The 16,420-nt window shown below is 33.5% G+C and overlaps 1 protein-coding gene across 1 annotated transcript in view; it reads left to right on the forward strand.

The window, feature by feature from the left end:
* The window catches only part of AEBP2 (AE binding protein 2), a 51,608-nt gene that overhangs the window by 24,286 nt on the left and 10,902 nt on the right, over window positions 1-16,420 (forward strand). Inside the window, 4 exon segments of the mRNA XM_033116938.1 lie at window positions 3,076-3,149; window positions 3,151-3,181; window positions 13,458-13,644; window positions 15,958-16,082. Of these exon segments, the coding sequence (XP_032972829.1) occupies window positions 3,076-3,149; window positions 3,151-3,181; window positions 13,458-13,644; window positions 15,958-16,082 (417 nt within the window).

The following is a 16,420-nucleotide window of genomic DNA, read 5'->3' on the forward strand; positions in this document are numbered from 1 at the left end:
TCTTCTATTATCCACACAGCCATTGTAGGTGTAGGCCATGCATACATTCTGATAAATACACTGGTACTTTTATTCAAGGAAATTGATGAACGTGAAGGAGACTGAGACTACCTTTGGTTCCCAGATTTGTACCAGCCTTCTTCATTTTGGGGCCTTTTGGAGGAGCTCCTTGGTAAAACCGACCTGTTCTGATAGTAACGAGTTCTAAAGGAGTTCTCAACAGAAAGCCCAAACCTCCTCTAACATTGAAATTGCAAGACCTGTACATCTTATACGTTAGGTTATTGTAATTTGAAGATTCTTTGGTAGTCCAAAAATGCTCTTTTAATGGCTGTGTGGTATTTCCTTTTTCTTTTGACAATGGCAGAATAATCTGGTAGCAGTTATTTTGAGAAGAGACATCCAAGTGTCTAATGTAAACACAATTTTTATGTTAACTAGTCTTTCAGAGGAAACATACCATCTTACATTTTCATCGTGTTTTGGAATTATCAGAAGTGTTCTTATATTGTCTATTTGCTAAGAAAGGAAATATAGATAAGTGATTCTTCCAAGATTACATAGCTTCAAAGTGTGAAAGAGCTGGATAGAATTCAGGTCATTTACTTTTGTTCTATTTCTGTTATATTTAATGCAACCTAATATAACATAAATCTGTCTATCACGAGAGACTGGACTATGTACCTCTGCCTCAGTATTCTAATTAACGTAGCTAAATCTTAATTCATTTTATTATAGTATAGAGGAACCATGATAGATTTTATTTTCAAATGATTTCTTTCGTATTTGAGTTTAAATTCCTATGGAGTTTGGTTTTCAGTGTTATTTTTTACAATGAGAAAATTTCTAAAAATGGGTATAAAAAGGTTTCCACATACTGTGCATCTAAAAAGACTCAGGTTTGAAGAAAGATTCTTTTGTCAGATTTTGGATTATCTGTTTTATCAAAGGGTTTTCGTAATATAAATTAGGAAAGGAAATTTAGCTTTTAAAAAATTTGGTTTTTGTGAATCCTTGATGAGAATTTTTAGTGCCTGCTTTGTGCATCAAGACTATCCTGGTGCAAGTTTAGTGTTTCCTTCTCCCTCCCCCCTAATTATTTTTCAAATATTTCACCCACATAGGGCTAAACATGGTTAACTTTGGTCTTTACACTTATTTCATTTCCTCTGTAATTCGCTAGGTTGAAGGCTACGGTTTTTCTGTGAACCTGAAAGTGTTGCCCTAATAGGGTTACTAGACATTATTCCATCTAGAGTCTAGACCATACCTACTCATAATTAAGGATCATTATTATCTGATGGACTTATAGGTTTGCCATTTCTTCCATGTTTGAGTTTATTTATAGGAAAAAATTAGGAGTCACAGATTTGTTGTTTCTCAAATGTAGTGGTTGGGTAATGTTAGATAGGAGCAATGTTGAGTGTCTAATCTTTTTTTTTTTTTTTTTTTTTGAGAGTAACTCAACACAGGAGTTATTTAGAGTTACATAACAGAATTCTTCACTGTTATAAAAGTTGTTGCATAAATTATGTTAATTTTGTTTCCAGATACTTGCTTTAAGGCCTTTCTGTTTATGGGCATGACTTGTGAGAATTTTACACGAAGCTCTGCTTCGTCTTTATTACTTGGATTGAAAATTTAAGACTGAGTCTAGTAATCTTGAGTCAGGAAATTGATAGCACTGATTATCTGCATGTGATTATCAAACTTTATCGAAATTTCACAACATACAGGTGTAGCTTTACTTTTTTCTTTTTTTGTGGATTCATTTGAAAAGTAGCTTTTAATAAGAATTTCAGGAATCATTTTACAAATATGTACTAAGGTCAGAAATTTTTTAGGTATGAAAGAGGAAATGTTATGACTTCTATATCTGCTTAACTAAAAACCTAGCAAATCTGTTACGGAATCAGGCTGTGCAATAACTTCCTCTAAACAGTCACATCAAACAGCAGTAGTAGTGTTGCCTGGCTAGGCCCATCTGATGTAAAATGGTTTTGGTTTTGAATAAAATTGATCTCCGTTATTTTAGACTGTTGATTTTTTAGCTTTTAAAAAAAATTATTTTAAATTGACTTCAATGATTGTTCAGTTTTGTGTTTCTTCTGTTCTATATATAGTACCTTTTTAGTTTTAGGTGTATATATGTTGTATATTATAGTCTTCAAAGTGTGGCTCTATTTATAATTGTTCTTACCTTAGAAGAGAACAGAGCCTAGAAATGCTACTTTGAAGATGATGATTACAATAAGTAGATTAATAATTCTTTACTGATGTTAGGTAACAGTTTCAGTGTTCAGTTTGATGGAAATATAATCAGTTAGAAAATTGATCACATTGGTAGGAAGATGATAAAGATTAGATTGTTAGTTGCTAGATCGTACTTTTCCAAACCCAGTCATAGTTGCCTGAACCCAAGAATGTAGACCTGTTAAGATGATAGAGGAGCTCATGCGGGTTGCTTTTGCAATTGTATTAATTTGACATTTGTATTAGATTTTGCTTCCTTACCAAGATAATTGAAATCATTTTTAGTGACTAGAACAATATAAGAATAAACAATATGTGTGAGAACAGGAATTCAAGAGAAAAATTGTAGTTCTATAATTATTTTCCTCATTCTTTGAAAATGAAACTGTCCGTATCCACTGATTAACATTTGACTCTTTTATTTTCATTGTTTCTTTATACCGTTATGTTCTCCTGATAATTAAATTAATACATGCTTGTTCCCTCATACAGTAAATACAAAATGTAAACACTGGTCCATAGTCCTAGTTCCTAAGGATGTATTGTTAATATTTTGTATATTTCCTTCTGAATGGCTCTTTGAGATTAGTGATCAGTTCCTTATTGAGGGAATGGACAGCAGCCTTAAGAGGGAAGGGTTAATACTGTGCCTCTCATAATGGAAGTTCAGAAAGTTTAACTATTTTAAGCATTTGATTGACTCATACATTAAATGGCTCTTTTGTTAATTGAAGACTTTCAACATGTTCATTTGAACTTACAAGGAATAAAATTCTTTGTTGAAATAAGTGATGAAAATTATTATGGCTCTTCTTTTAACAGGTATTTGTTTGCTTATGGAAAGGTTGTAAAGTATATAACACTCCGTCAACCAGTCAGAGTTGGTTACAGAGGCATGCTGACACACAGTGGAGACAAACCTTTCAAGGTAAGTACATGTATGTGAGTATTTTTTCTCTTTAACTTCAACTTAAATTGACAAGATTCTTAATGCCATTGTAAAAATTGTAAAACAATTCTTTTGCCATTGTAAAAAATTGTAAAACAACCATTTGTTTTAACATTCCAGTAGATGCATGGAATTTAAAAAATAGAGGGGGAAGATAACTTAATCCAATTTTTAAAATTTGGAGAACAAAATTCTGTGAGGGAAGGGTCTTAATATTGGACAGATGAATAACTTGAATGCATGTCTTTAAAATTGGTTGGTGTTAATACCTTGTGCTCTAATTATGTTTTCCCATGAAACAGATTTTCCTATGAAATCTATGGCATAGATTTCAGCCTGTTTATTAGCAAACAATGATTATATGACAAAATGAAATTGTAAAAGATTAAGGAACCTAATTCCTTTCAATCAGTTTTCAGGTCATATTACTGAGCTTAATTGTAAGTTACTATGTCCAATGGGATATAGTCAGGGAAATCTGTATAAAGAGCAAATTTTAATAAAAAGCATCCATTTATCTTATTAAAAATTTAAAAAATATTTTGGTTTATAATTATGGAAGGCATATACCAAAGATATTAAAAGTTGTGTTTAAAGAAGTTTAATAGTTGTTAAACCCATACTATCTTCTGGTAAGTAAATACTGTGTGAAATGAATCCCTGGTTTTTATTAGAGAAGGTAATTCTTGTGGAGTTTATTTTTTTAAGTCACGTAAATTTTTTTGAAAAGACAATCTTTAAGAAGTTTTTTAAAAAATATAAAGAAGTGATTTACAGTGAGAAATCTTGCTCCCTTTCTTGTTCCCTTATTCCCTCCCAAATAAGGTAACCACTGTTATTAGTTTCTAGTGAATTCTTCTAGTATTTCTTTATGAACTACAAGCAGATAAATACGTGGTCTCATTCTTACCTTGTTTTACACAGAATTTAGTAAACTATATACTGTCTGTAGTTCCGTTTTTTTCCTTTCTTTGTTTTTGTTTTTGTATCTTATTTTTTTAAATGAGTTTTTATTTTAGAGCAGTTTTAATTTTATAGGAAATGTGTGTACTGACTCCCCAAAAACTGAACTACAGTCAGCCCTTGATATTTTCGAGGGATTGGTTTCCGGAGTCCCGAGGATACTAAAATCCACGGATGCTCAAGTCCCTTATATAAAATGGGCATACAGTGTGCATATAGTCAGCCCGGCCCTCTGCATCCACATCCAGGATTTCCAACTGTGGATCGATAATACTGTTTTCAATCTGCGGTTGGTTGAATCCGTGGAAGCATAACCCACAGATATGGAGGGCTGACTGTTGAAAAATATCCACGTATAAGTGGACTTGTGCAGTTCAGACTCGTGTTGTTCAAGGGTCGCTGCACTATATTTGAGACTGGGAAGGAGTAGGAGAAGTTCAGTGGGGTTGTCTTTAGATAGGAGCAGGTGAGGTCATGATGTTTGAGGTAAGTCTCATGTTTTCTAAACATTTTTTAGTTATTGTATATAACATAATATAATAAAGTGCCTAAATACATTTAAGTGTTCAACAGCTTAAAGATTCGTTTCATATGTATGTAGTACCTTGTGTAACCACCATTCTGATGAAGAATATTTCAGTAAAACAATTTCCTAATGTGCCTTTCCAGTCTATACCTCACCTGTCCTCTACCCCTTTCCCCAGGCCATAATAATTTCTGTCATCCTGGCTTAGTTGTGTGAACTCTTGTGTCTGGCTTTTTTCACTCAGCAAAATAGCGGTGAGATTTTTCCTTATTGTTGTGTGTACCAGTAATCGTTCTTAAATCGCCGTGTAGTATTTCGTTGTACAAATAAACCATAGTTAATCCATTCTAATGCCAGTGGGCATTTGGGTTGTTTTCAGTCTTTGGCTATTATTAATCAGTCTGCCCTAGCATGTTCTCTCCAGGTCCTCTGATTGCACTCATGCATTCATTTCTCTTGGCTGTATACCTTTGAGAGGAATTGCTAAGTCATAGAATAGAGCGTTTTCACCTCTTAGAAACTACCAAACTTTTCCAGATTGGTCATATCGTTTTACATTCCCATCAGCAGCAAATGAAAGTTTTAGTTGTCAGTCTTTTTTAATTTTAGCCATCCTGGTGAATGTGTATTGGTACCTCATTGTGGCTTTAATTTTATTTCCCTGGTGAGTAATGATGCTGAGCACATTTCCATGTGCTTGTTGCTGTTTGATTTTTCTATTTTGATGAAATACCTATTCAAGCCTTCTCTTATTTTATTTGAATAGTTTGTCTTTTATTATTGTTAATTTTAAAAATATATTTTGGAAACAATTCCTTTGTCAGATATATGTGTTGTAAATAACTTTACAGTCTATTTTGGCTATCCTTTTTACCTTTCCTAATCGAATCTTTTGAAGAATAGTATTTAACTTTAGTGAAATTTAATTTTTTGACGATTAGTGCTTTTCTTATTCTTTAAAAAAAAATCTGTGCCCACTCTTAGTATATGAAGATGAGGACAGTCTTACAGAAAAGCCAAGAGTTTTGTCTTGTGATAGGAGATCATTTCAGGTGTGGGGGTGTGTGTGTGTTGTGTGTGTGTGTTTTAAAATACAGTTTACTACCATTTGCTAACTGTAGTATTCAGTAGTTTACTAGTGTATCAGGGTGTGCAATCATCACCATATTTAATTATAGAAAAATGTGGCTTTGAGCGAAAGCATAAAAAAACAGAATAAGTAGGCTATTTAGGGTCTAGCAATGTAGTTTCATATATATATGGGTGATACTTTATGGTGGCAATTGAAAATATTTTAAATGTTTCTGACTAGTAAGCTTGAACTATCTAGAAATTAAATGTAAAAGCAATTGGTTGCAAAAAGTTTCTTATAGGACTGTTACAGTATTTGTTGTGTATGAACAAGGCGGAGTGTAGAGGTCAGAAATAATCATGATTAGCAAAAGGCTTGAATAATGCTGCTTAGTTCCTTGCATATTACATACATGTTTTATTGCATTACGTATTTTAATCCTTACAACAACAATTCTTTGAGGTAATTACTGTTGTTGCCCTCATTTTATAGATGAGGAAACTGATATGAAATTAAATATTTTCTAAGGTTAATGGCAGCTAGTGGCATACTGAGGACTTCAGAGGATGTATAAATCTGGCTTCTGTGTCCTGAACCACTTGTGCCTCCCAGTAATTTATAATGCAGAACAGCTACTATGTAAATTTATGTGCTGTATATGTCTTTGGGTTAATGTTGCTGTCTCTTAACTGTGTTAGTCTGGAGTTAGGTTATTCTAAGGAGTTTGCATTGTAGTTTTCTGCCTTTTATATTTACAGTGTGCTTCAAGCATTTGCCAAAGAGTTCAATATTATTTTGTTTTAAAAAAAAAGTCAGTGTTGCTGCTCTGTGTGTGGGATAATTCATAAAGCCATCTTAATGGTTTTAAAAAATGTGTACTGTTTTTACTGAAAATATTTAAAGTTATTCTTTAGAGTGATGCCTGAATAAAGAGAAGGAATGGAGACTGGGGAAAGGTAGGGCTGTTATAAGTACCCTGTGTGGCCGTCTGTGACAGACCTTGGAATATTTATCTCTGATAATTAAAGTGCAAAGATTATCCCTAGATAAGTGTTCATTTTGTCTCTCATACACACACAGACACACACACACCCCTATCTATATCTGCCTACCTACCTCTGCTTTATATGTACATTTAGAATTTGTAGGAAGGGGTGTTGATGCTGTCATTTTGTTAAACGTAGTAAAACATTTTAATTATTAAAGGTTTGGAAAACACATGTGTTCATAGTACTAGGATTTGGGGATTCTTTAAACTATTCTCTTTTTTCTAATTATGATTTTGATTCTTGTTAGTTCTCTGCTATTAAGCTTTATCATGGCTAAGTGTTTTCAACCCCACCTCACTTAGAAATATTTAACTGAAGAAAATAAAATTTAGTTATGTACAGCATAGCATGTATGGTGATTGTTTTGATTTCCTTTTTTTTATTGTCATTGTGGCAGTGGTTTGTCTGGATGAATTTGCATGCATATGTTCAAACTTGTATAGTTGTACTTCTCAGATAAACGCAGTTGTTTGTTTTACTTTCTTCCCACGTTTCTCCCCTACTCTGATATTTCTTGTTTCCTTTAAACACAGTTATTTGTTATAGTTATTTACTTGTCTTGGGTTAATTTACCTATTGTAACTTCTCTTCAGCAGCTAGTCCTCCTTAGTTCAACATAATCAACTCCGTTCGTAATATTGACACATTTGACTAATTTCTCACAGTGATAGAGTAGTACTTAAAACTCTTAGACTTTATTTCAAGTCTGATATATGAAACAGCTGATCTTTTTAGATGTTTTGGAACCAAGAACCTAGCCTGAAAGATTGATAAAGAGAAAAGAAATTTTATCAAACCAGACTTAAACTATTATATTCTCACTATAAAGTGGCTTATAGTTGTACATACAGACAAATTCTGGTAATTTGTCACAGGACAGAGTGTGAGTGATACTAATATTACATCATTCACTGTAATGAGTCATGAAATAATTTCCTTCTTCAGTTCCTTTATAATCTATTTTATAATGGAAGTTGATACTGATAATTTTAAAGTCTTTTACCTTTTTTCAGCTTTATTGAGGTATAACTGAGAAATAAAATTGTAAGATTTAAAGTGTACATTGTGATTTGATATGCATATACAATTGTGAAAGAATTCCCTCCATGTACTTAATTAACACATCCATAGCAACACACACACACTTTAGTGAGAATCTTTTGCCTTTCAACATTATATGTAATATAAACAGAGCTTTAAACACCCTGTTCTATCTTTCTTTAATTTTTCTTTGTCATTTTGTATTCTGTTGTGTGTCTGTGGGTTTGAAGCTCCCATGTTCCCTAGCCTCGACAGCCAATTTTTAGGAGGCTCCCAGTGACCAAAGATAGTACAGTTGGAGTATAAATATGGGTAATAATCTGCAGTGATCATTATCATACTAAAAAAAACAAAAAATGATCCCCCCCCAAAAAAAAAGAGAGAAAGAAAAACCAATTGGTCGCTGTTAGAGAATGGTAGGGATCTTATTATTTGGAAAGCCGGTAGAAATTAAGAGGTTCTTCCTTTACTGTATGAACTGTGGCACTGGGTGCCAAATCCTGGTGCCTGAGTTGCACCAATGACCAATTAAATTAGAATGTCTGGGGCATGTTACCAGCCATTGCTTTATTTAAAAAGATCTTTGAAGTGAATTCGATGTGCATCAAAGCTTAAGAAACTGTTACACAAGATATTTCTCTTATGGGGGGGGCTTATAAGAGAAATATCCCTTATATCATTAGGTGAACTTTGTTAGTTCATCTAATGATACGATAGCTAGCTGATACTAAGCATTTCTCTGGTAAATTTGGTTACCAATTCATGCTCTTTGAAAGGGGGAGAAAAGCATGGAGGAAGAAAGATCTGTGCTGTGTTTACTATGTGCATGTTACATATGGGATTTTTATTAACTTTCACTTTCTTCTCTAGGCCTCCCTGGTGACCACACTTGCCTATGCTTCATCCCCCTTCACCCCTTCTCCCAAACTCATTGGCGGCTCCTTCTAGTTTGCTTTGCTGACCTCTGCTCTACCTGACTGACTTCGACATGTTGGAGAGTGCTCTTTTCTTTTAAAAGTTCTCACCCTACGTGTTCCCATCTAGTCCTCTGGTTTTAAATACTATTTATATCCTGATTACTTCAAGATGTTTATCTCTAGCCCTAACTTCTTGGATTCCAGAATAGAATATTCACTTTGGATGTCTAATAGAGCATTTTGAACTTAACATGTACATATCTTGAGGTTTTCCATTCCAAATGTTGTACTTGAGATTCAGTAAATAGTAAAATCATCCATCCAGGTACTCTGGCTTGAAGAGCCCTGAATTATTCTTGATTTCTCTCTTAACTTCTATAGGCCCCCTAAATGCATTAGTAAATCTTGCCTATTTGAATATGACTGCTACTTCTCATCATACTCTTTCATGCCCAGTTAATCTCCAGCGGTTCTGTTGGGCACTGTACTATTTTAAATCCTTGGTAACTCTCTCCAAATTAACATTCATATTTCTTAGCATGATGCATGATAAGGTCTTCATACCTCGTATTTACCTGCGTCTCTACTCTCATTCGTTTCTTACCACACCTACCTAGGAAATTGTGTTCCAGCCATACTGTACCACTTGTAGTTCTCAAAAGGATCACACTTTACCCTCATTGTGGTTTTGTTGTAGGCTGTGCTTTCTACGTGGAATTTTAAAAAGCTTTTTATTTTGGAAAATTTTCAGATTTGTGGAAAAGTTGCAGAAGTAGTACAGAGACTCTCCCTGTACCTTCACCCAGTTTGTTTCCCCTGATGTTATCATCCCATGTTACTGTGGTTAAAACAAAGAAACCAACATTTCTACTTGGAATTTTTGTTTTCTTTTAGATTACCTGTTAATAAGTACTACCATATCTTCTGTGAATATGGTGTTTTCTGCTATATGTTTCAATAGCCCCTTGTAGATTTTCATGGCACTTCTGAGACTATAAACGTGAATAAAAGAGTCTTAGTACTAGCAAAGACAGTCTTAGTATTGCTTCACTTGAACAACTCTGTTTAGGAAAAAAACCCCAGTAATTTCATGTTTCAAATTTTAGAACAGCTACTCTACTACAGTGGTAGCCAACATAAATAGTGTTTCAGTGGACTTGGGAGATAGGACATTTAAAACATTCAGTGTTCAATAACCAGTTTTTTTCCTAATTGTTGAAACAAGGTGCTTATTCATCAGAATAGCCTGTGAGGTGACTTGAGTTGAGGGGTCATTGTTGTATATGTGGGTGAAAACATGAGTATTTGAACTCTACATCACACTGAGCACCATGAAATGCTCATGTTAGGAGGAATGAAGATACTAAGGCCATTTGAAGCAACAGCTGATTTGTCTCTCACCTGTTCTCTGATACACACTTAATGAGTGGAATATTGACACTTAAAATTATTTTCTCCTTTAGGGTAAAAGAATTTGTGTTTAGGTGAAATGTTTGTGATTGTGATTCTACTATATTTTTAATAAAAGTGTACCCTTTTCCTCTAAATTTTCATTGCATATGTGTGTTTTCTTTTTTTAGATTTATGATTCTTGATTAATGGATGGTCAAAATCAAAGATGAAACAATTTTGTATTAGAATTCTTATTATTGATTTTATTTTCAGAGCATTGAGTCATTGCTGATTAAAATAAACTTAAAATATGTCCTCTCAGTTCTAGATGCTACCAGAGCCTATTCTTTTCAGTCTTGAGGGATCCCAGGAGAAAATCCACCATCCTACTGGGACCCTTACAATTAAGGATAATTCAGGTGGAATCATATCACAGAATCTCTTTGAATTTAAACATGAGGGCTTTGATCTGAACTGTTACGGTCATCTCTGCCTTTTAATTGTAGTCAAGTAACTGTTCTAAAATTTGAAATGTGGAGTTTTCAACAGATTTGTTTGAATCAATATTAAACTGGAACCCAAAAGCAACAACTTATTTATATTATATTCTTTGAAATATCGGAAACATTGGCCACCATAGATGCTTATTTAATGTATGTTTTTAGAGTAGGTGTTAGGAAATACCTACTGGTATCTTTTTGGAAAGAAAGAAAAATAAGTATTGTATGGCTTATTCTGTGGCAGTACCGTGTAATAGAAATATGTGTGAGCCAAATAGGTCATTATAAAATTTGCAGTGCAACATTAAAATAATTGAAACAGGTGAAAATAATTTAATTTCTTTGATATAACTGATTACATTATTTCAACATTTTTCTCAATGTTCCCAACTGATGAAATGTTTTGCTTTTTTGGTACTAAATCTTCTAAATTCAGTATGTATTTTATAGTCACATTTCAAGTGCTCAGTAGCTATATGTGTCTAAGGCTGAAATGTTCTTGACAGTGCAGAACTAACCCATTAGGGTAATTCTACTTAAACCACTCAGTTTAGATGCTAAACACTTGATCTATATTTAGATTGCACAAAATTTGCAGTTGCAGAAATAGATTCATACACCCAAGTTGTTTTGAACATACTTTTAAAGTTTTTCAGTAGTTAAATTGGGTATCGTGTTTTAGATTAAAAATTTAAATGGTTACTAAGAAAATACAAATAAAAATCACAATGAGATAATACTAGGATAATTTTAATAAATGAAAAATAAGTGTTGGCAAGGATGTAAGAGCTGGTGGTTATACAACATTGTGAATACACTAAGTGTCACTGAATTGTACATTTTAGTTTTAACGTGGCATATATGAATTTAGCCACAGTAAATCATAAAAATTAAATAAAATTAAAAATTTGGTTTCTTAGTTATAGTAGCCTTGCTTAAAGTGGTATGTAGCAATATGTATAGTAAGTTTTTAAATTCTAAGAATTCAGTAACCACTAAATGTTAAACTTCTTGTGGTCAGAGTCTGTAGCTGAACATTCTGGATGCAGGCTATCTGAGGTCCACACTTGATTGGATCATGATAAGTAAATGAAATATTAATTTTAAAGTGCTGGATATGGCTAATCGCTTCTTTTCGGGGTTCCCATAGCACTCTATGCCTTACCCTGGACTTTAGTCATTGGAAGTTATCACTTTGTATGTATGTCTTGCTGATTACATATAAACACTTTTAGGGTGAGAACTCTATCTTGGTCATCCTTATACTTCTGAAATTTTCCATATTACTAGATATAGAGAATAGATGAGTATTTGAACAAAAATTTTGAATAATTCTTCTGCCTTTTAACTTAGTATGCATCCTAGAACAGGCAAAGATTTTTATTTGCAATGCTGACTGCCATTAGAGTCCATAAAATTGTCTCTTGTATATCAAAATAAAAGGAATTGTTATCGATGGCACTATAGAAGGAGCTTACAGTGAAGTGTTTCAGCCAGCATTGGTTTTATCCCAATTGAAGCAGTTCAGTTCTGCTGATATATTTAGAAATACACTTATGATATTTAGAAATATACACCTGATATAAAAGATGCTTCTGGATGGAGATATATATTCCTGTCTTCACAGTGCATGGAAAGGATGAGTTGGGATAAATATCTAGATATGCAGTGCAAGTGTGAGGATCTCAGAGGAGGATGAACTCCTTTTTATTTGGGCAGATTTTTAGAGAGACTGTGAATAAAGTTAGAATCTCTTCTAACAGAGGGTTGTATTTTGTTTTTAGAAGTTTAAAATGATAGAGGTGCCTGGATTGAAAGAAAGAGACTGTAGATTTTTTTGTGGTATTATGTAGTTAATGTAATATAAGTTGAAGCATCTAGGAATAATGTGGTGGAAGTAGCTGGTGTTTTAAACATGACAAAATTTGATGGTTAGAGTTTGGTTGTCAAGTCAGTAACTAAGTAAACTAGATAAAGTCACTAATAGAAAAGGCACCAGCAATCAAGCTATGGATTTTGCTATTTGGGGATTCTGGAAGTGGTGTTTGTTTTGATTAACTCATTTGTTACAAGACTTGCAAATATTTCCTAAGATTTAACTAGAAGTCACACACTTGTACAATTTGTGTATTATAATTTTAGTGATATCCAAGCATTCTGCTTTCATTGTTCGAATAGCAGATTCACTAGGTTGACTTGGGTAGTTCCCCTTTTGTTTTCTCAATCTTGCACGTACAGGCTAAAGAGTCAGTATTTAATGGAATTTATAGAGGATTGCATAAGACCAGCTCTGAGGCTAAGTCTTCTCTGAGAGACTAGATTAATTTTTTAAGTCAATATTATTGTATTTCTTTCCTATCTGTTAGAACAGTAGGGAGGCTACTGAAGGTTTTGAAATAGCATATAAGATAAAAATAATTTTAAAAACCCAGGAATCCAAGTAAATGCCAGGATATCTAATTCTTTGATGTAAACAAAACTTATTGCACCTCTTTAAAAAGTGACTAATTCAAAACCAGATTTCTGGGAAGAAGATCCCACTATTTTTGTCTTGCAGATAGTGGAAAGAGCAGTAAACTGGGGAGTCATGAAATTTGAGTTTTATTTTCCATTTCTGCCACTCACTACTTAATGTGTATTACTTTGCGCAACTGATAAAATGAAATGGTTCTTAGTGTCTGGAATTAGTTCTATAGTGTTAATGATTTACTTCTGAAAATACGAAATATTCACTCATTCATATTATGCTTGTTCCATACACAGCATCCCTGACATCCTTTTTTATTTTCATTTAGTGTGTTGTTGGTGGCTGCAATGCCAGCTTTGCTTCTCAGGGAGGGCTAGCTCGCCATGTACCCACCCACTTCAGTCAGCAGAACTCCTCAAAAGTTTCTAGCCAGCCAAAGGCCAAAGAAGAATCTCCTTCTAAAGCTGGAATAAACAAAAGGAGGAAATTAAAGAACAAAAGACGACGCTCATTACGTAAGTGTTTCACTGAAAATCTGTATTAGAATGCATTTATATCGGGCTTTCATGCAGATTCAGGTTTTTGCCTGCCTTCAACTTTCTTACCTGTTTTTGTTAATAGTAATAAACAGGATACCTGTGGGACCATGTGAGAATTCAGTGGTATTTTATCTGTAGTAGCTAAGGGAGTATAGGTATATATGGCCTTAAAATACAAACTGTATAGAATTAGATTTTGAGGGCTACTTTTGATTATGTTCTCAATAAAATATAAAATATGGCAGTGTGGTGTTTCTAACAGTGTTTTAGAATTTTGAGCATTTAAAAATAAAAATCAAGTAAAAGTTAAGCAACCTGTCTGCTCCGAATGGTGTGTGTGAATAGCAAAACTATTTAGTCTGTTTCAGCACTTAACTGTCTATTGTAACACATGTACAATTGTTCATTCTTAATTACCAGATTATGAGATGTATCCTCCATATTTAGGATAGAACACAATTAGATGACAAAGGCTTGTAAATGTTGGCAGCAGTAATTGACTGAAACCCTAGAGCCTAGCGCTGTACCTGGTTTATAGTGTCAGCTGGCTAATTAAATATATCCTGAATGAAAACTGATTGAGTGAAGCTGTCATTGAAAAGGGAGGTCACTCCAAGGGTGAACTAGAAAGAAAAAAGATTGTATCTTAACGCTTTCTCTTGGGATTTGATTAGAGTGCATAATAGACGCTAGAACTAATGCAGATTATAAATCTTGTCTCTAAAACATTGAAATTGTTTTGTTACTACAGAGCTACAGTGGACGTTGAATGAACCACAAGTGAAGAAAAGTTTCCTAAACTTTAAGTTTCATATTGTTGGAATAAACATTTATTTTTCAAAGTTAGCTACTGAATTTAGGTTATGGATCCATTTTCCTTATGTAGCTCATCAGTTAAAAAAAATGCTTGAACCCCCCCCCCTCCCAATTATAACGTGTACTTATACAGCATGTACAGCTAATACTGCTAATACACATTATGAAACAACTATAGTACCAGGAAGGAATATTGAAAAAATATCAAGATGAAAAGAAGTGATATTATTTTCTTCCCTTACTCTAATGCATCATGATACACACCTGCTTTGGAAACTATTGTTCAAGTTTAGTATTCTTGATACTTTAATAGTGGACATAACATGGTTGAGGTTTGAATGCATAGACTAAGGTTTGAGGACTCTTCATTATTATAATTTAATTCAAGCGATGACTTCTGTGTTTGAATCTTGAATGAGGAATGATAGAATGAATTATTGAGAGGGCTGAGTTAGTGTTATTTTCTCTAAATGCTTATCCTTCTCAGGAAAAAAGCATACTTGGAGAGCATGAAGAAAGTATATACTTTTTTTTACAGTAGTCACAGATCTAATAGGAAGGGGCTTTATTTCTCAGCATTAGGTAAAATCATGACTTTTTTCTCCCATAAATATCAAATATTTTTTTCTTATTTTCCATGATCATGCATTCTTAGTCTTGGGGGGTTCTGCTAGTTTTGTTACTAAGTGGTGTTTTCTGCTTTTCCTCTTCTGAGGAAAAATCCAGTGAGAAAAGAGGTCTCTAGGTTGTTTATATCAGTTATGCCAACTGGTGAAATCATCCTCCCACAAAGGTGTGGTATATTCGTGTAGATGTTCTGAGAACTCCATGAATGATAGTTGGAAATCCATTCTACATAACCATGTTCCCCAAAAATAAGGACCTAGCCGACAATCAGCTCTAATGCGTCTTTTGAGAAGAAAATTAATATAAGACCCTGTCTTATTCTACTATATAGACCAGGGTTCTTATATAATATAATAAAATATAATACCTGGTCTTATTTTAATATTATATTATATTAAATAATATTATATTAATATAGAATGTTCATGAATGTATTCCGTATGTTTGGCTGTGGTGAATGAGATCTCACGTGGTGCACGGATGGAGATGATCATTAGATTGTTGAAATGCACGACGTGCCCAGGAGAGATACTGGAATAAAGTGTATAATTATAGGAAAGATAGTAGCTGAAATGTGGAATCATGAGATCTAAGTGGAACTTCATAACCAAGTGACCAAATTAACCCACACTCACTCAATTAGTTGGAATTCTGCTTTGTGCATCCTTAATCTTGTCAGCTAGATTTCATGTTTTGAAAGCAAGAAAATCTTGCATTTAAACCTAGGTTGATACTTGTTTAATTGTTTTGTCTTTCTTGTTACATGTTTTGTGTGAAATAGTCTATTTGGCTGGTTAGCAGACTGTTTTATTTAAATATTGTTTATCTCTTTGTATTGGATTTTAGCACGACCACATGATTTCTTCGATGCACAAACACTGGATGCGATACGACATCGAGCCATATGCTTTAACCTCTCAGCTCATATAGAAAGTTTAGGGAAGGGACACAGTGTTGTTTTTCATAGTACTGTAAGTATTTAATTTTTTTTCCTTCAATTTTTCTATAGGTTTGCAAGAACATGTATTTTGACTTCACAATCATATTTCTAAATTGCTCAAATTCTAAGAAGATTACATTTTAACAAAAATCACAACTTTTTTTGCTTTATCAGTATTTAAAAAATTACTTGTATTGTTGGCTATCAAGCAAATGTTTCCTACAAGTAGGCATTTTTGTGATTAAATTGAATATTTTAGCCTTCATTTTGAGCTATTTAGGAATATTGGGTTGGCATTGGGCTACTAGGCATTTGAAGATCAGGCTCTAACCTTAGTAAACTAGGTGTCTTTTCTGACCTGGTTTCCAC

The sequence above is a fragment of the Rhinolophus ferrumequinum genome, chromosome 10, assembly GCF_004115265.2.
Source record: "Rhinolophus ferrumequinum isolate MPI-CBG mRhiFer1 chromosome 10, mRhiFer1_v1.p, whole genome shotgun sequence".
NCBI classification, from domain to species: domain Eukaryota; kingdom Metazoa; phylum Chordata; class Mammalia; order Chiroptera; family Rhinolophidae; genus Rhinolophus; species Rhinolophus ferrumequinum.